The 21,381-nt window shown below is 44.5% G+C and overlaps 1 protein-coding gene across 1 annotated transcript in view; it reads left to right on the forward strand.

Annotated features, from left to right (window-relative positions):
* Positions 1–21,381, forward strand: part of LOC311127947 (sorbin and SH3 domain-containing protein 1-like) — a 102,058-nt gene that overhangs the window by 52,872 nt on the left and 27,805 nt on the right. The window contains exons 7-14 of the mRNA XM_084159849.1: positions 5,486–5,640; positions 6,606–6,666; positions 6,832–6,909; positions 8,846–8,881; positions 9,267–9,363; positions 10,625–10,739; positions 12,292–12,375; positions 20,355–20,404. Coding sequence (XP_084015975.1) covers positions 5,486–5,640; positions 6,606–6,666; positions 6,832–6,909; positions 8,846–8,881; positions 9,267–9,363; positions 10,625–10,739; positions 12,292–12,375; positions 20,355–20,404 — 676 coding nt within the window. The remainder of the gene's footprint in view (positions 1–5,485; positions 5,641–6,605; positions 6,667–6,831; positions 6,910–8,845; positions 8,882–9,266; positions 9,364–10,624; positions 10,740–12,291; positions 12,376–20,354; positions 20,405–21,381) is intronic.

Raw genomic sequence — 21,381 nt, forward strand, 5'->3', positions numbered from 1 at the left:
AATGTACTTTACTCGTAGGTATCTTAATGAACATACCTCCACGCAGGGAGGAACAAACCCGCTCACGTGTCACCCGCAAACCCGCTCACACAGTGTGAGCCAGAGGGTTAAATAAGGAAGACCTAATTACATGATGGGGAACAGGTGAGACCAATACAAACAAAACAAGTAGAACATAGAAACATGGATCGGTAGCAGCTAGTACTCCGGTGACGACGAACGCCGAAGCCTGCCCGAGCAAGGAGGAGGGGCAGCATCGGCTGAATTCGTGACAGTACCCCCCCCCCCCCCCGGAGCCGCGCGTCAGCCCCGGCCTCGGGGACGGCCAGGAGGACGCGGAACAGGGCGAGTCGGATGACGACGGTGAAATTCCCTCAACATGGAGGGATCGAGGATGTCCCTCCTAGGGACCCAGCACCGTTCCTCCGGACCGTACCCCTCCCACTCCACGAGATACTGCATGTCTCGAATCCAAGATGGAACGGACCGAGTACGCCGGTGCCCCCTCGATGTCCAGTGGGGGCGGAGGAACCTCCCGTACCTCAGACTCCTGGAGTGGACCAGCTACTACCGGCCTGAGGAGAGACACATGGAACGAGCGGTTAATACGGTAATTAGGAGGAAGCTGTAACCTATAACAAACCTTGTTCAATCTCCTCAGGACTTTAAATGGCCCCACAAACTCGCCTTTTGTCGCCTGATGGCCCGCTGCAGGCGTACATGGGCAGCGTTCCAGGTCTCTTCCAAGTGCCGAAACCACTCATCCACCGCAGGAGCCTCGATCTGGCTCTGATGCCAAGGTGCCAGGACCGGCTGATAACCTAACACACACTGAAACGGAGAAAGGTTAGTGGAGGAGTGGCGGAGTGAGTTTTGGGCCATCTCTGCCCAGGGGATAAAACCCGACCACTCCCTTGGCCGATCCTGGCAATAGGACCGCAGAAACCTACCCACATCCTGGTTAACTCTCTCCACCTGCCCATTACTCTCGGGGTGAAAACCTGAGGTCAGGCTGATCAAGACCCCCAGACGTTCCATGAATGCCCTACAGACCCTTGAGGTGAACTGGGGACCCCGATCCGATACAATATCCTCAGGTACCCCGTAGTGCCGTAGGGAGACCTGGCATAGGAATGAGACGGCAGGACTTTGAAAACCGATCCACAACGACCAGGATCGTGGTGTTCCCTTGTGAGGGGAGAAGGTCCGTAACAAAATCCACCGATAGGTGGGACCACGGCCGTTGTGGAACGGGTAGGGGTTGTAATTTCCCTCTGGGCAGGTGTCTAGGTGCCTTACACTGGGCGCACACCGAGCAGGAGGAAACATAAACCCTCACGTCCTTGGCTAAAGTGGGCCACCAGTACTTCCCACTAAGACAGTGCACTGTCCGACCGATGCCAGGATGACCAGAGGAGGGTGACGTGTGAGCCCAATAGATCAATCGATTGCGAACCTCGAGCGGCACGTACATGCGACACTGGGGGGGGAGTGGGCTCGGTACGTAACGCCCGCTCGATGTCCGCATCAACCTCCCACACCACCGGTGCCACCAGACACGACGCCAGAAGTGTGGGAGTGGGCTCATTGGACCTCTCCTCTGTGTCATACAGTCGGGACAGGGCGTCTGCCTTAGCGTTCTGGGAACCTGGTCTGTAAGAAAGAGTAAACACAAAACGAGTGAAGAACATGGCCCACCTTGCCTGGCGAGGGTTCAATCTCCTCGCCACCCGGATGTACTCCAGATTGCGGTGGTCAGTCAAAATGAGAAAAGGGTGTTTAGCCCCCTCAAGCCAATCCCTAAACACTTTCAGAGCTTTAACCACAGCTAACAGCTCCCGGTCCCCCACATCATAGTTGCGCTCCGCCGGGCTGAGCTTCTTCGAAAAGAAAGCACAGGGGCAGAGCTTTGGTGGCGTACCCGAGCGCTGAGACAGTACAGCTCCTATCCCAGCCTCGGACGCGTCCACCTCAACCTGGAATGCTAAGGAGGGATCCGGATGAGCCAGCACTGGAGCCGAGGTATACAGGTCCTTCAGGTGACCAAAAGCCCTGTCCGCCTCAGCTGACCACTGCAGACGCACCGGTCCCCCCTTCAGCAAGGAGGTAATGGGAGCCGCTACCTGACCAAAGCCCCGGATAAACCTCCGGTAGTAGTTGGCAAAACCCAAGAATTGCTGCACCTCCTTCACTGTGGTTGGAGTCGGCCAATTACGCACGGCCGAAATGCGGTCAATCTCCATCTCCACACCTGACGCAGACAGGCGGTGCCCTAGGAAGGAGATGGACTCTTGGAAGAACAGACATTTCTCCGCCTTCAGATACAGGTCATGCTCCAACAGTCGACTAAGCACCTGACGCACCAGGGACACATGCTCGGCCCGTGTAGCGGAGGATATGAGAATGTCATCAATATACACCACTACACCCTGTCTGTGCAGGTCCCTGAAAATCTCATCAACAAAGGATTGGAAGACTGATGGAGCATTCATCAACCCGTATGGCATGACGAGGTACTCATAGTGCCCAGAGGTGGTACTGAATGCTGTCTTCCACTCATCTCCCTCCCGGATACGCACCAGGTTGTACGCGTTCCTGAGATCCAATTTAGTAAAGAAGCGCGCCCTGTGCAATGACTCCGTCATACTAGCAATCAGAGGTAGTGGATAGCTGTACTTCACAGTGATCTGATTAAGACCACAGTAGTCAATGCACGGGCGTAAGCCCCCATCCTTCTTCTTCACAAAAAAGAAACTCGAGGAGACAGGGGAAGTGGAAGGCCGAATGTATCCCTGCCTCAGAGATTCGGTGACATATGTTTCCATAGCCGCCGTCTCCTCCTGTGACAGAGGATACATGTGACTCCGGGGAAGTGCAGCGCCTACCTGGAGGTTTATCGCACAATCCCCCTGTCGATGGGGTGGTAATTGAGTCGCCTTCTTTTTACAGAAGGCGAGAGCCAAATCTGCATATTCAGGCGGAATGTGCATGGTGGAAACCTGGTTTGGACTTTCCACCGTAGTTGCCCCTACAGAAACACCTACACACCTCCCCGAGCACTGACTTGACCATCCCTTGAGAGCCCTCTGTTGCCATGAAATAGTGGGGTCATGAGAGGTTAACCAGGGAAGCCCCAACACCACTGGAAACGCAGGAGAATCAATCAGATAGAGACTAATTTTTCCTCATGACCCTCCTGCGTCTTCATCCAGAGTGGAGCTGTGACCTCCCTAATCAGACCTGACCCTAAAGGGCGACTATCTAGGGAATGTACAGGGAAGGGTACATCAACAGGCACAATAGGAATCCCTAAACTACGGGAAAACTGACGATCAATAAAGTTCCCAGCTGCGCCTGAATCTAATAGCGCCTTATGCTGAGAATGAGGGGAAAACTCTGTAAATACAACATCTATACACATATGCGCAACAGGGAGCTCTGGGTGAGTCGGGTGCCTACTCACCTGAAACGGTCCACCAGTGTTCTGCCTACTGCCTCGACTCCTTAAAGACCCTCCCCAGCACCGACCAGCAATGTGTCCTCTGCGGCCACAGTTGGTGCAGGGGACGGCCCCTCTACCGGTCTCCCTAAGAGCAGCACCTCCGAGCTCCATAGGGGGATGGAATGGACGGCCCCTGATCCGGACATCCGCGGGTGGCCAACAGGTTATCCAGCCTGAATGACATATCCACCAGTTGGTCCAGGTTAAGGTTGGTGTCCCTGCAGGCCAGTTCCCGACGAACGTCCTCCCTTAGGCTGCATTGGTAGTTGTCGATAAGGGCCTTCTCATTCCATCCTGCGCTGGCAGCCAGAGTCCTAAAGTCCGGGTGCAAAATCCTGTGCACTCCTCTTCCCATGTCTGAGGTGGAATAGACGTTTGCCCGCCGCTCTCCCCTCCGGTGGATGATCGAATACCGCCCGAAAGCGGCAGGTAAACTCCTCATAACGTACAGATGCTGCGTCTATTCCTCCCCACTCGGCGTTGACCCACTCGAGCGCTTTCCCGGACAGACAGGAGATGAGGGCGGACACACTCTCGTATCCCGAGGGAGCCAGGTGGATGGTTGCCAGGTATAGCTCTACCTGGAGCAGAAAACCCTGACATCCGGCAGCTGTACCGTCGTATGCCCTCGGGAGCGAGAGCCGAATCCCACTGGACCCAGGTGGTGAAAAGGTGGACAGCGGTGTAGGTGGTGGTGTAGTTGGAGGAGGAATAGGAAAACCTCCTCTCTCCCATCGCTCCATAGTATTCACCACGCGTTCCGTTGCGGTGCCGAGAGCCTGGATCATGGTCGCTTGTTGTTGGACGCGTTCCTCCATCGATCCGGCTGGCATGGTTGTACCTGCTGACTCCATATTTGGTGCATGTTTCTGTCAAGGCGTCAGTGTAATGCAGTAGGACGAAGTCAGGCGCAGGACACAGAGCTAATCGAAAAATGTACTTTACTCGTAGGTATCTTAATGAACATACCTCCACGCAGGGAGGAACAAACCCGCTCACGTACGACAACCAAAACATGAACAAACACGCACAACACACAGTGTGAGCCAGAGGGTTAAATAGGGAAGACATAATTACATGATGGGAAACAGGTGAGACCAATACAGACAAAACAAGTAGAACATAGAAACATGGATCGGTAGAAGCTAGTACTCCGGTGACGACGAACGCCGAAACCTGCCCGAGCAAGGAGGAGGGGCAGCCTCGGCTGAATTCGTGACAAGTGTCCTTCACTTTGTGTGCCGATAGCAGTTTTGTTATCAATATCTGTTTAGTCGTCAGACATTGCTGCATTGTTTTTTGTGCATTTATGTGTCTGGGATAGAGAGTCCAGTGAGACTGACTGAAAGGCTGCTTGGACCTGTCTGTATGTTAGCCAACATGGATTGACCAGCTCAGAGCAGCTCAGACTTGACCCCTTTGATTAGCTTTGTTTTATTGTCCTTTGCCCATCTCTGTCCTCTCTTCACAACAGAGCAACAAAAGCATATTTCTAGAATGAAAGGTATGCTCTGAAGTTCTAGCAAATTGTGTGTTGTCTACTGGATATTTGTGCAGTGCTTCCTCTGTCGTAGTTCCAGCCCCTGGCTGGACATCATTCAGTTTCATTACGCAATAATAAAGGCAATTTAGCCCCTTTTTCGTCCAAATAGTCCCTTCCTGTTTCAGTCCAATACCACGGATGGAGAGTACCCCATACAATACCATGATATCTTATTAAAAAATGACTTTTATATATAATTTGGTATCTCAAACTAAGTATTTTCATTGCCGTGGTATTTTTGTGTAATCTTGTTCATAATCATGTTTCACCATTAAAATTAATGTATATCATTTGCATAGTATGCTTGTGGATTATATGGGGTAAACTGGTTGCCCACCATTTATGTAGACCTAAAGTACAGTGCATCTACTACATTTTGACTAGTAGAACCCACTGTAGGGCTTCTCTTCCCTTTGACACAGCAATGTTGGCTTTTTCAGACCCCGCCCCAGAGAGGGACAAATCGCCTGATCCAGGACCTATAATTGGGGCAGAGAGGGAACAGAGCCAACACCCAGACATGGATGGCAAGAGGATGAGGTTCTCACAATCCCCCGTCTTGGGCCCACTGAACCAGCCCATCGTGCCAGTACGGGTAAGAAAACATTACGTTACTGTATAAAGAGAGGACAGTAGCCTGGTCCCAGATCTGTTTGAACTGTATAGCCAACTCCTATGTTCGTGGTCATGCCAAACAATGACAACAACTACAGCTAAGAACACAAACCTATGAGTCCAGATGTTATGAGTTGTGCATAATTGTGTAAGGCCCAAAAACATTGTAATTAACTTTGTGCCTTTTTAAAATAATCTTCACAGGGCATTTTTCATTTGATGCTGAGGAGTACACATGGCCACGGGAAGATGTTTAGGGCTGGGGGGGGTTCTCTGTCAAGGTAGATGTAGGTGGGTGTGGTGGTGGAATCAGGCGCAGGACGCAGAACGTTAGTCCAACAGACTTTAGTGATGCACACGAAAAACAATCACAAACAAACGCCCTGAGGCGAAACTCCGCACGTAGGCGAAAATAACGGGCGCACTAACAGGTGCGACAAAAACACTCCAAACAATGGAGATAGCTCAACCGAGCAAACAGTAGAAATACAGCCTACCGGCACGACAGTAAAACAATCACACACAACACTAGACAAACACAACGAGAACTTATAGGACACTAATTACACTAAACGCTAACAGGTGTAACAACAATCAGACAAAAGCAAACGAACATAGAAACATGCAACGGTGGCAGCTAGTATTCCGGAGACGACGAACGCCGAAGCCTGCCCGAGCAAGGAAGAGAGGCAGCCTCGGCCGAAACCGTGACATTCTCCCCGTGCTGCTGATGGCTATTTTGGTCCGCTCATACAGGAGTAATAAAGGCCCAGTGTAGTACTTATTATTATTTTTTTCTGATTTATCAGCACCCCTACTTCCTGCAGCCATGGGAGTAAATCAATATGCCTCACTGCCAATCGCTAATCTACTTTTACCCATATATTTGTCAGAACCCCTGTTTATTTTTAAATATGGCAAAAACCATGACTATGTTATTTTCAGAACACAGAGAAGTCCAAGGACTGGTACAAGAACATGTTCAAACAAATACACAGAATTCCAGGTAAGGGGATCATAATGAAAATCTAACTCACTGTTCTCGTGTGTGTTTGACTTGATGTTGACCTGCGTGTCAGTTGTTTCTGTCAAGCTGTTGTCTTTGTGAGTCTGTGAGTGTGTTCATTGCTGTCACGCTGTGTGTGTTTTGTGTCTCTGTCGCCTCGCTCAGAACCTGTTGAGGAAAACCCATACCGCCCCACCTACATATTCCCTGAATCCTATGATCCTAGGCAGATGAAAACCACAGGTACCCAGTAGCAATCATGGCTCCACTTCCTGACTTTACTAATCATGTATAATCCCTTCTTTATAATGCCCTTATTACTGCATTGACTCTGCTTTTGTTACTTACCATTGCCATGATAGAATTGAAAACGGGTCTGTAAATGGAGCACTTGATTGCTTAGCAAAACTAAGAGTGAGACTAATAGAAAACTACACTGCGAATTCACTTTAACTGTTGTCTGATATTTAACATTAATGCAAAAAATAACAATTCGCATTAACTAATCCATACAAAATAGATTGTAAGCTCTGCTCACGTTTTAAAATGTATATATTAATGTACAGATATTTCCTGGCAAGTCAAGTTCTTCCTGAACAAAAAATGCAGTACTGTAGCTAGATTGGGAACATTTGAGCCACTAGATGGTGCTCAAGTGCGTAGATTACAGCAACCAAGCACGACAGAGAGGCTCTGTATGTACTGTACAGGCAGTAGTAGACCACACGGCCTGTGTTCCATCTACAGTAGATTATTAGCCTTTTTACACTAGACTAAATTCAATCGGGTCTAATCGGTGTAAAAACGCTCTATTTGTGTGTGCATGTGCATTCAGTTATTCTGTATTGACCCACTGAAATAATAGTTATTTAGCTGTTTGTACTATCTAACAGTTGACAGTTGTTTTTAAATCATAAATGCCAAGCATGTCTAATGTAGGCTTACATCCCCCTGCATGCAGTTTTGTACAGTATATATGTACTGTGTACAGACCTACTTCCTTTTCCTTTGTTTCTGCTCATGTCTGCTTCCAGGCAAGCTGATATGTCTAGTTATTCACTGAATCAATCAATCAATTGAGCAATAAATCAAATAGTTGATCGAAGAAAGTTTGTACGAAATGTGTAGACTATTCCGAAATTTCCAAGAACTGCATTACTTATTCATAAGGATGTTAATCGATTGGATCTGTTTATAGAGAAGTAATGCTTCTTCTGAAGTGTTTTGACTGACACAACCTATGAAAAGCACTCTATTTACAGTGTGTTTGAAGAAATATAATGTCTGAACTAATGGAATAAAGGACGTACTGTACTGGGCAATTACAGAAGAGGAAGAGACGCTTACTGTGCCCTTTGAAGAGCTGTACCCGGTTTTATAGCCTTATATTTGATATAAGGCTCTGGCTATACCCTGCGTTACAGCAGAAATGTATGAAATACATACTGTATCTATCAGCATAATGTATTTGAATTAACAATGAGTATTGATTTTCAGCCATCATGATTAGATGTTTATTTAAAAAAAGCTGGCCTCTCCTGGAAAGCTATTGTTGTAGACGCATGGTCTGTAATCCCCCCCCCCCCCCCGAACATTTTGTTTTATACATGTTTTATTCTTAATCACACATCTGTTGTAGATATCTTAGAGCATGTGTTGAGGCAAGGTTAATCAACTGTACAAAACTGACACGTTAACGCAAGGTTTCCCAAACTCGGTCCCGAGTTGGTTATTTGAATCAGCTGTGTAGCGCTAGGGCAAAAAACTAAACGTGCTCCCGGGGGGCAGGACCTAGTTTGGGAAAGCCTGCGTTAAGGTGTCAGTCTTGTACAGTTGATTAATGTAGTAAACACATACTTGACCTTGCCATTCTACAAGTTCACTGCTTGTAACATTGCTATAATAAGCAGTTCACAGAATTCTGTCATTATAGTGTGGCACTGGTGCTACCAAAGCGACCTCTACTGGTTATATTGAGTATCTTAAATATGTAGCACCACTATAACAAGCTCATTAACAGATAATAGATTGGGTCACCCTTGATTAACACTGCATAGCATAGACCGTATACAAGTGGAACTGCCAGTGGATTGACCTAGTGTTTGTTATAATCTTGTAGCAGGCTAGTAAGTACATGTTTATAGTCAATAAATAATCATGTTTTTTCTCTCTCTTTCAGATGATGGTCACTCCCCCAACGGTTTTGTGGAAGATGGTGAGTTTTGGCAATTGTCATGCTCATAGATTGAGAAATTAATATAATATCTATATTGTGATCTCAGTAGCATGATCTTTGGATCTTGTTTAAATGTACTGTACAATCACATTCCCTACTCAGACACTTTACATTGACATTTTAGTCATTTAGCAGACGCTCTTATCCAGAGTGACTTACAGTTAGTGAGTGCATAAATGTTTCATACTGGCCCCCCGTGGGAATCGAACCCACAACCCTGGCGTTGCAAGCGCCATGCTCTACCAACTGAGATATAGGAGGGACTTAACACACTGAGAAAATATTTCAGATTATTTCAGTTTAAGCTAAACATTACAAGCTGCTTTCATAGCAGTGTCTGTTGTTCTTGTGTGTTTATTTTCAGTGAAAGGGGTCCCACGGTCAAAAAGTGCTGCTGAAGTTGACCATAGGTTGTCTATACCTGTGCCAACGCGGTCCTCTTCCCTCAAACCTTCCAAAAGGTAAGTCCTTTTCTATTGCTGCTTCCTTTTAACATGGAGAGTAGTATAGTGTATCCTCGAAGACCTCTTAACCCATTGAACTCACTCTTCATAATAAATGTGTTACCTCTGCAGAGCAGTTCACAAGGGGATGCATTTTTTGTAGCACTTTTAAGTGAGGGACTGTAATGAGATACAATAAGAGGTATACGATTATATTAATGTTTGGTGTGATAGTGAATATTTAATGAGGTACAGTATACATACACCACATAACATGTAACCTACACACTTGAATACATGCTTGTCAAACATTCAAGAATTCAACTTTTGTGTTTATATTAGAAGTTTTTTTAGGAATTAGAATTAGACGAGTACAGAGCAGTACATCCTCACCTCTGACATTGAATCATGGTAACCTCCAGTTAGGTCCTCTCTAACCTCTACTAACTCATGTGCTTGTTGTCATACTAGATGTGACTAAACAGCCTCCTCACCCCTCCCCTTAATGTCAGTGCTGACAAAGAAAATCCACTCTCCTAGGCGTGTGGAGGAATGAGTGATGAATTAATTAAGGAAGACAGGTGATAGAGGATAAACTGTTGCTCACGGAAGCTGCGGATGGCGTGCCTGATTGGCTCGAGCGCCTTCCTTGGTATATACATGTTTCCTCTAGTTACCTCTAGCGTTTGAACCATCTGAGACCGCATTTGTGTTTGTTGACCGCTTGTGGAACACTCTCTGCTCTTTGACAATGACTTTTGTGTTTTACAAGTAACATGATGAAATACCTGGATTTCCCCACTACAATAAGCTGTTTGATCCGTAACTAACAGGTGTAATAGAAAGCATTTGTTTCAAACTTCCGTAAAAATATTAAATGCAACACTAGGCCCAGTTGTTTTAGTCTTTGCCCCCTTATTCCCAGTGGAACCAAAGTGGAATTCTATATCCTGAAGCAGATGACATTGACCACACCTTGTGGTGTATTCTCTCAGGAAATGCAGCTAGGGTCTTTGGTTCAGTCTAATTCGCTAGCATGATTTGATTCATGCCTTGACATGACGGTATATTTTATTATTTATAAAACATTTCATAAGACAGCGCTGATGGAGAGAGAGAGAACAAGAGGAAAAAGAGATGGGGAGTGGGAGGGGCATGAGCTTTACTGTATGGGAAAACGCTGTTGATGATGGAGCTGTCACCCAAAACACTAGCCCCAGTCGGTTGCCATGGAGACTGCTTGACTTGATAGGGATTTGCTCTCCCCTCCCTCCTGCAGGAACAAGTGGGAGCCCCCTGACAAAAAGGTAGACACCAGGAAGTACCGTGCCGAGCCCAAAAGCATCTTCGAGTACGAGCCGGGAAAATCGTCGGTGCTGAAACTGGAGAGAAAGGTACGACAGCCATGCGTCCAGTGCCACATGTGTGTTTCTGTGTTTGCCTCTGCAGTCTCTATACTACGAATGTTGTGTAAGCTGTTTCCCTCTAAGAGCTTAGGGTGGCTGCTTCACTAACAAGGGCAGCTCTAGTAGGCAATGTATGTGTAGACTGAATTTCCATGTGTACAACATTCCTAAAGGGGGATCCTATTACAATGACAGATGACCTAGCTGGCGGTGTGGAGGTATCACTTAGAAGCCATGGACATTGTCTTGCAGTGTTTCAACCAACGGCTTGAATTGGATTGAATCTGCTGGGAAAGGAGTCGGACACAGTACACAGTATAAGTGCAAATGCCTGTAAAAATATTAATAATGCAATGGATATTGTGACATCAGGCGATGTCCGTGAGGGGTCTCTTTTTTTATTAGCTTTGACAATATGAATACCGGTAGGTAGATCATTGTCCCAATACAGTGTGCGCTACCAGGGTTCAATTGAAATTATAGAATCAACTCCATCAAAGTGGAATTAAAGGCCCACTGTGATATTTACAGTCATTTTTTATGACATACACCCATTGATTCTTAAAGAGTATCACTCATAAATTCCTCATGAGATTCATTAAGGAGTAGGCCTTTAAATAAATGCTGCATATATGTTTAAGCTGACAGTTGGTTTAGCTAACAGCCTCTTTGTGTGGCTCATACAGAATATAATAGAGTTGCATCTCCTCTACAGTATAATAGTTATTTGATTATATCATAATGTAATCATTGTTTGTCTTTTATGGTAAGCTATTAGGGGTTATGATGCGGTTTTGGACCAATCCCAGTGGCACCACATACTGAACAGTAGAGAACAAGGCCTTGTTCATGCTGTCCATCATTGTCAGACAAACACTGCATGTGACGTGACAGTCTCTGTAACTACAGACCATGGTCAGTGGTTCTGTGTCAGGTTCCTGGCTGCATTAGCAGCGGACTATACAGTCTCTTATTTTCATTTAGCCTATTATACTGTAGCTGTAGTTCTGTGGATTATTGTATTTCTTATTCCCATTGTGGCTCAATGATTGATATAAACATATTAGGAAACTATTTATATTAACATTAAAATAAGTAAAATAATAGTATTTCACAAATAGGAATACAAAGCAGATGGGACCTATGAAAGCATGTAGAATTACACTTGCGTATCTTCTCTTACACATATGCACACACTACACATTCCAGTTGAGTAAAATTCAGATGACTGCTTCATATTATTATATGTTATGTGCATTCTATGTCTTTATACATTTGAGAACAAATATGTATAAGATCCAAATTCCAAAATGTCCTTCTTTTTTTGCCTTGGATATTTCACCTGCACATAAAGAGAAATCTTTAGGAATTCTTTCTGATTGGGAACTCTTTTGTTTAGAAATTCATTATGTCGGGAATGTTGTCTGGATCACATCATAAATGTGTCATCTCCTCATCACCTGTGTCTGTAAATTATGTGCTGTCTGAACTGTCTTCTCTTTGTCTTTCTCCTGCTTTCCTTGTTGCCATGCCTCTGTAGACTCAGGACATAAGTCCAGAAGATGTACATTTAGAGAATGAGCCTTGGTATAGATTCTTTTCAGAGATGGAGTTTGATAAAGCGGTAAGTGGTCAAAGTCTTAAAGTGACGGTGTATTTAAACAATGCACGTGGTAATAACATCCATGTTTAAATACCTAAACAAACTATGTCTGTCCGTAAGGACAACTCCAACAACTTTTGCAAACCTTTACTGAACATTAAACAAAACGTTATCCCCTCCTAAAACTCTCATAATGGGGCCTTACCTTGAGTTATTGCCTGCTATCACTTTTCCCAGCGCTAGGTACTCAATCAACTCTAGATATAGCTCTATCATTGTATATACAACACATTGTTATGTTTTTCTTTCTACTATCAGTCGGAAGTGGGTCTGTGGCAAAGAAATTCAGTTAATGGTCATTTTGTTATGCTATCATTGCTTGTTATTTTAATTTGGCAAGTTTTATAAATTGAAGACCAAGTCCATCACTTCAATAACCCATGGAAGTGTGCTGTCTTATATAAAACAATTCTGCTTCCATGCTGTATATCTTGGCGACTGCCCTTCATCTGTGAGGCTTGCTGGGTTTGGATTGTAATTTAGCTATATGAACTATGCTGGCAGCTGAGCATTGTATGACGACCTACAGTAGCAATGGATCCTGTCCGGTCATTAGATTATTTACATTTTTACACATTGTCCATTTGTTAGGCTAATTATATACCCAATACAATTCGGGTTAGGTGTCCTACTGCCACTGTATATGATGATAAAGAATAATTGATGAATGCCACAGCTGTTGTGGGTGCAGTAGGCAGTTGGCCATCTTTGCATTTTGTCCCTTACAACAGGATCCTCAAGGCTATGCCAACACTGGCACCATGCCCTCTGTGCCATGTCATTAACTCAGCACCCATGTGGAACTTTTTTGTTGTTGCATTTATGGGCACCCTGCAAATGAGGACACATAACATACCCCAGAGGACTGGGCAAGGTGATTCAACTGTGGGTAACACTTTAGTTCAAGACTGTTATACCCTTTTCACACTATCATGCTGACCCGAACCGTATTGTGCTGGCTCGGATATCCTCCTTTCCAGTAGAGTCTCTGAAAACTATGGTAGATAAAAACAGGCCAGCACAATACGGCTTGGCTCTGATTGGCTCAACCCTGTAGTGTGAAAAGAGTATTACAGTGCCCACACAATCATTACATGACAGCCCTTATTGAATCAAGGAGTGCTGTCTAGTCTGGTTTACAGTGCATTCATAAGTATTCAGACCCCTTGACTTTTTCCACATTTTGTTACGTTACAGCCTTCTTTTAAAATGGATTAAATGGTTTTTTCCCCTCATCAATCTACATACATACCTCATAATGACAAACCAAAAACAGGTTTTTAGAATTTTTTGCAAATGTAGTAAAAAATTAAATATCACATTTACATAAGTATTAGGACCCTTTACTCAGTACTTTGTTGAAGCACCATTGGCAGCGATACTTTGTTGAAGCACCATTGGCAGCGATCACAACCTCAAGTCTTCTTGGGTATGACGCTACAAGCTTGACACACCTGTATTTGGGGAGTTTCTCCCATTCTTCTCTGCAGATCTTCTCAAGTTCTGTCAGGTTGGATGGGGAGCGTCGCTGCACAGCTACTTTCAGGTCTCTCCAGAGATGTACGATTGGGTTGAAGTCCGGGCTCTGGCTGGGCCACTCAAGGACATTCAGAGACTTGTCCTGAAGCTACTCCTGCGTTGTCTTGACTGTGTGCTTAGGGTCGTTGTTCTGTTGGAAGGTGAACCTTCGCCCCAGTCTGAGGTCCTGAGAGCTCTGGAGCAGGTTTTCATCAAGGATCTCTCTGTATCTCTCTGTTCATCTTTCCCTCGATCCTGACTACTCTCTCAGTCTCTGCCGCTGAAAAACATCCCCACAGCATGATGCTGCCACCACCATGCTTCACCGTAGGAATGGTGCCAGGTTTCCTCCAGACTTGAAGCTTGGCATTCAGGCCAAAGAGTTCAATCTTGGTTTCATCAGACCAGAGAATCTTGTTTCTCATGGTCTGAGAGTCCTTTAGGTGCCTTTTGGTAAACTCCAAGCGGGCTGTCATGTGCTTTTACTGAGGAGTGGCTTCCGTCTGGCCACTCTACCATAAAGGCCTGATTGGTGGAGTGCTGCAGAGATGGTTGACCTTCTGGAAGGTTCTCCCATCTCCACAGTGGCAATCTGGAGCTCTGTCAGAGTGACCAGCGGATTCTTGGTCACCTCCCTGACCAAGGCCCTTCTCCCCCGATTGCTCAGTTTGGCCGAGCGGCCAGCTCTAGGAAGAGTCTTGGTGATTCCAAACTTCTTCCATTTAAGAATGATGGAGGCCACTGTGTTCTTGGGGACCTTCAATGCTGCAGACATTTTTTGGTACTCTTCCCCAGATCTGTGCCTCGACACAATCCTGTCTCGGAGCTCTACGGACAATTCCTTTGACCTCATGGCTTGGTTTTTGCTCTGACATGTACTGTCAACTGTGGGACCTTATATAGACAGGTGTGTGCCTTTCCAAATCATGTCCAATCAATTGAAATTACCACAGGTGGACTCCAATCAAGTTGTTGAAACATGTCAAGGATGATGAATGGAAACGGGATGCACCTGAGCTCAAAGGGTCTGAATACTTATGTGAATAAGGTTTTTCTGTTTTTTATTTTTTATCTGTTTTCGCTTTGTCATTATGGGGTAATATGGGGTATTGTGTGTAGATTGATGAGGAAAACAAATATTTAATCAATTTTAGAATAAGGCTGTAACGTAACAAAATGTGGAAAAAGTCAAGGGGTCTGAATACTTTCGGAATGCACTGTATTTCCTATAGTAACTTTTCCAAATGAAGGCATGTTGTCAAAGTTGAATCAGAAGTTTGATATACACTAGGCAGCTTGACAAATACTGGTAGGCTACGTGCCTCGGGCTCCAGTTGGCACCAGACAAGTATTCAGACTCACTGGCTGCCCACAAACAGATGTTCCGGCTCCTTGCTCTCTGCTCTGTCAGTCAGTCAGGGCCAACCTCCATAGCGGAGTCTGCCTGGAAACCACACCCTGGATCATATGATGCAGCACCACTGACTGCATGAGATCATATTCTCACGTCAGCTAAACACAGGGCAAGCTTAGGAATCTCTCATCTTCCCAACCTTGTCTTTGAGTCACAGTGGTATCCATGGAAAGTCTTGTCTGACTCAGACTCCAGCAACTCCTGCCATGCAACTCCTGGTTGGTTATATTAGGATTAGGAGGGGGTAATACTAAAAACTTGGCCTCCAAGTAGGATGGTTTCCAGATGAGCTCAATTTGATGTCTGACTAACTCAAAGCTCCAGCTACACCTGGTATGTGTAGTATTTGACCCTCAATGGGTGGGCTAGACATCCCGGCACATTGGGGTTTGATTGGCATATCTCTTCTCGGTTATGGTGACTCTATATGTGATACAGGCTGCTTGTAACCTCTATGAATTCTTAGAGTGCCCATGGGATGATGGCTCCTTCTTGGAAGGTCTAGTGACTCTTGACTCCATGTATGTCCATGTAACACGTGACGATCAACCTAAGGAGGAAACCTGAGTATTCTTTCACAATATATATATATATATATAATACTGTATATATACTGTATATATACTGTATATACAGTACCAGTCAAAAGTTTGGACACACCTACTCATTCCAGGGTTTTTCTTAATCTTGACTATTTTCTACATTGTAGAATAATAGTGAAGACATTAAAACTATGAAATAACACATATGGAATCATGTAGTAAGCAGAAATGTGTTAAACAAATCAAAATATATTTTATATTTGAGATTCCTCAAAGTAGCCACCCTTTGCCTTGATGACAGCTTTGCACACTCTTGGCATGCTCTCAACCAGCTTAATGAGGTAGTAACCTGGAATGCATTTCATTTAACAGGTGTGCTTTGTTAAAAGTTAATTTGTGGAATTTATTTCCTTCTTAATGCGTTTGAGCCAATCAGTTGTGTTGTGACAAGGTAGGGGTGGTATACAGAAGATAGCCCTATTTGGTAAAATACCAAGTCCATATTATGGCAAGAACAGCTCAAATAAGCAAAGAGAAACAACAGTCCATCATTCTTCTAGTGCAGTCGCAATAAACATCAAGGATAAGTTCATTAGAGTTACCAGCCTCAGAAATCGGCAATTAACTGCACCTCAGATTGCACCTCACAGAGTTCAAGTAACAAACACCCATCTCAACATCAACTGTTCAGAGGAGAATCAGGCCTTCATGGTCGAATTGTTGCAAAGAAACCACTACTAAAGGACACCAATAATAAGAAGAGACTTGCTTGGGCCAAGAAACACGAGCAATGGACATTAGACTGGTGGAAATCTGTCCTTTGGTCTGATGAGTCCAAATTTGAGACGCACTATAGGTGAACGGATGATCTCTGCATATGTGGTTCCCACCGTGAAGCATGGAGGAGGAGGTGTGATGGTGTGGGGGTGCTTTGCTGGTGACACTGTCAGTGATTTATTTAGAATTCAAGGCACACTTAACCAGCATGGCTACCACAGCATTCTGCAGCGATACGCCATCCCATCTGGTTTGCGCTTAGTGGGACTATCATTTGTTTTTCAACAAGACAATGACTCAAAACACACCTCCAGGCTGTGTAAGGGCTATTTGACCAAGAAGGAGAGTGATGGAGTGCTGCATCAGATGACCTGGCTGCCACAATCACCCGACTTCAACCCAATTGAGATGGTTTGGGATAAGTTGGACCGCAGAGTGAAGGAAAAGCAGCCAACAAGTGCTAAGCATATGTGGGAACTCCTTCAAGACTGTTGGAAAAGCATTCCTCATGATGCTGGTTGAGAGAATGCCAAGAGTGTGCAAAGATGTCATCAAGGCAAAGGGTGGCTACTTTGAAGAATCTAAAATATATTTTGATTTGTTTAATACTTTTTTGGTTACTACATGATTCCATATGTGTTATTTCATAGTTTTGATGTCTTCACTATTATTCTACAATGTAGAAAATAGTAAAAATAAAGAAAAACCCTTGAATGAGTAGGTGTGTCCAAACTTTTGACTGGTACTGTATATTCTTTTTTTCTTTGCCTAAGTCCAGGAGTTTATTGGTTTCTTGACAGCATATCGATCTAACAATAGATTAAGTGGTTTTCTGACTTGTTATACTTGTAGTGCATTGTCTTATGATCACAATCCGTGTCGCTCCAAAAGCAAGGTCATAACCAGATCGATGAACTGACATTCTTGTTTAATCACATCAACCATTAATACTTCTCAAAGGTCACGACTTATGCATGAGCTCACAGACAGAGGCCTCGAAATTCATATGATCACAGTCACATTCAATCACAGCTCCATGGACATACAAGGCGAAATGGAAGCAGAATACCATACATATCTATGGTTAAGAAGAACGTTTTGGCCTTCTGTGTTCCGACTGAGTGACTCCGTCAGTGACTAGTCTGTCTGGCGTAAGCGGTCACTGAGGGGGCAGCTGCATGTGGGGCCACTAATAAAGTGTCGGACTCTGTACTGATTCATACACTGAATGATATTGCCGGTGCATCCCAAATGGCACCCTAGTCCCTATATAGTGCACTGCTTTTGACCAGAGCCAGATGGTCCCTGGTCAAAAGTAGTGCACTATATAGGGACTAGGGTGCCATTTGGGAGGCACCCATTATGAACCTCTCCGCGACTTGAATGTTCGACTGGAAGTAACCCATAATCCCCTCAGCTCATTGTGTTTTCATATTTAACCTCAGTTCTAGACTTAACCTTTCTCTCTGAAGTACTCGTGCTGAGGGGATACAGATACAGCTATAACAGTAACAACATGCTAGGGGAGCTGATGTTTTTATGAGAACTTGTCTAAACAAATAAGCATTTGCTTTTGGAAGGAAAGGCTCCCATTTACACTCATGATTCCTATTTTTGAATGTGAATAAACAACGCACACAGATACCCAACCTGCAATGTTGGCATATATATATATATATATATCCTTGCAGCAAAGTCATCACAGACACCTGTTTGGAAAATGTGCAAACATTGTTAACACAGTGTTCCACTGACACGTCAAGAGAAGGGAATTCACAGTACCTTCATCCGCCTAGATTCGTAAACAGCTTCTAATATTTTATGTGTCCCTTAATTTCCGGTCAAACCACACGAAGAGACATCAGATGTCTGCAATATCTGTCTGAAGTCATTGTTTGACTTCAGGGATCTTGGCATGCTAGTGACAATTGTTCATGCAAATGAACTTTCCATCGTTAGTAATATTATTTTGTACTCCACTTTATATGGAATGTTTCACATTGAAGGTTAAATCATAGTGAACCTTTGCATAACATATTTTCAACTTGTAATTGTTATTTCACCTGCCCATACATTTAATGGGAATCCCTAGGCTTGTAAATCTCTTGTAAATAATCAGAATGAGATCCCCTTCCTTTAGTTCAGGTAAGTCTCTCACTCCTATTTCCTGATTATTTTCCATCAGAGCAGTGTAGTGTCAGCTCAAATACTCACAAGTACCAGGGGACACCATCCATTAAATCCCCTGTTGAGAGGGACTGGGAGATCAGTCAGCAGACGTGGATTCAAATACTATTTATAGTATTTCAAATTCTTTTAGCATTTACTTTAGCCTTCTTGTAGTGCCAGATGTGTGGGGTTTGCAGATTTGCAACTATTCTGGCTTCATTGCGCCAGGCAAGCTCAATCGAGCCCAGCTAAAGTATTTGAAATTATTTCCAAAAGTGTTTGAACCCAGTTCTGTCAGACAGAGATTGATAGGAAGACAAGAGAGTGAAAAGACACAGATAATTCAGTGGTGGTGGCATGTTCTCGAAGAAGGGGTAAGGTGCCTGTGGAACATTTGGCTTTATAAATAGATTAGTCTATAGACCTGCCAGGCTGAATTCTGGTCTTATAAAGATAGGCATTCATTTTGAAAGGTTATTAATGATCCTTCTCCCCTGGCAACCAGAGGGAAGGCATGTTGTGGGAAATGAGCTTGTGCAGTATGCTACTGGTCTGGTCTGGTCATCTGTTTGGGATGGGGCGGGGGTGGAGATGTGTGGTTGGGGGAGAGGTGCTACTAGAAGGGCCAGGCTGGCGCTTGGGATTGTGTAATCTTATTTGCAAACAACACTTGTGCTTTTATTCATAGCCCGCCTGTCATGTTTGTTATTTTTAAACTCTGTGACGTCCGCATGGAGAAAAGCAACAGAAACAGTGGGCTAAAATTAGCGAGCTCTAAACCATTAAAAGCGCTAGCGGGTGCTACCCCACCAGCGAATGGCTCTCCCTGTGTTTTAGGGTTAGTAACCGCCCCAGAATAACATCAAATAAGATAACTACGTGTTTTGTCAGCTCGCACGGCATAGTCCTATAAACAAACGTATTCACTCACCCTTTCCTCGTTTGTTTGTGTATGTCTGCCTGTGCTTATACTATATGGCATTGTGTCAGTTTTACGTTATTTGTGTGTTATTGTAATGCCTCTGACTGTGTTTCTCAAGGCTTTTATTGTGTTTTGGGATTGTTGTTATCTGCATTATACTGTGACAATATTTGTGTGTGTGTGTAATTTGGCCTGTTTGCACCACCAGCTGGTTAATTGTCCAGTGGTAATGAGAGTGACTCAATACCAGACAAAAGAGAGGCCCTCTGTGATAGACACCAGCTCATTGGCTGAACCTAGTGACATCCCCCTCCCCTCATGGACGCCTCTGACCGATGCACGCCCACACCCTCCACCCCACTTCACTGCTGCTTGTTTTCTCCAACTTGCATGAATGCAAAAACACACGCTTGCTCCTCCATGTAAAAGCCTCGTTCAGCAGAGTTAAGAATCCCAGGCTTTGGAGACACTTCAGACAGACACACGAGAGAGCGAGAAAAGAGAGACCGTCACCACAGCTAATGCTCCTGCTTCTATTCTAGCTGGAAGAGACCTTCCTGTGGATTTATCAATGACTTCTTTGTTTGGTCTGTTGCAGAGTGCCCCCTCTTTTAGCCCCCTGGAAACACCCTCCGACCTACAGCAGTAGTAAGTCCATACTTCTCTTACCTCTATGCTTCTGTCTTAGTGCTTATCCATTCCAAAACGTGTGTTTGTCTGTGTTTAGGGCACGTTTTAGGAGTACTGTCAGCAGGGGATTTTAAGCATTTGAACACCCTGTGGAGATTTCCCCATACAGGGAAGGGGGGAGACTCCTGCTGCTTCCTGAGCGAAAGAGAGAGGTTCTGATTAACGGGGGTAAAAGCTGCCAGTACAGTGTGTCCTCTGTCTTGAGAGGTTTTGGGGGGGATAGTAGTCGAGGAGGTGGTGGTGGTGGGGACATGGTTACTATATGGCGATTTATTTAAAGCTGAAAGCAAACAGCCCCCGAGTCAAACCTGGATGTCATTTGTGTGGAGAGAGACCGGGAACACCGCTCTATTCCACCTCTACAGCTACGTAACTTTATCCATTATCTCCCCAGAGTGGGTGTGTGAAGCCAGCCTGTATCCTATAACAATAACTTTGATATGAAAGTGGGTGTTTGATCAGTAAGCAAACCAGCAGCGTTACGACTTTGATATTTGTTTTTGTCAGCAGAGATTTATGTGCGCTATTTCTGTTTCTGCAATCAAATGTAAGGAATTCTAGCCCTAGCCATGGTGACATTCTTGTTGTCCAATGGCTGAAAGTTCTCCCACCATTTCTGCTTGGAACTTTCCATCTCTCCCCAAACTTATATTTGGATTTCACAGCATGATATTCCCTAACTCTTTTGAATAGTTTATTGGTCTCATGAATCTTTGACGTCATTCATTGTCGCCAGCTCATTGGATATTAAGTAACACAGGTTATTGATATTGCCATGCACTGTATTGGAATGAATTAATTAACAGATAAATCTGTCTGTGCACTTATTATATTATGTCATATTTTATGAATACTGCATGTTTTAACTTATTTCTATAGTCTAGATGGATTTCTGAAAGCCTTTATTTTTTTTTAACATGTATTTGTAAAAGTCT

Source organism: Coregonus lavaretus, assembly GCF_964263955.1.
Source record: "Coregonus lavaretus genome assembly, chromosome: 1".
NCBI classification, from domain to species: domain Eukaryota; kingdom Metazoa; phylum Chordata; class Actinopteri; order Salmoniformes; family Salmonidae; genus Coregonus; species Coregonus lavaretus.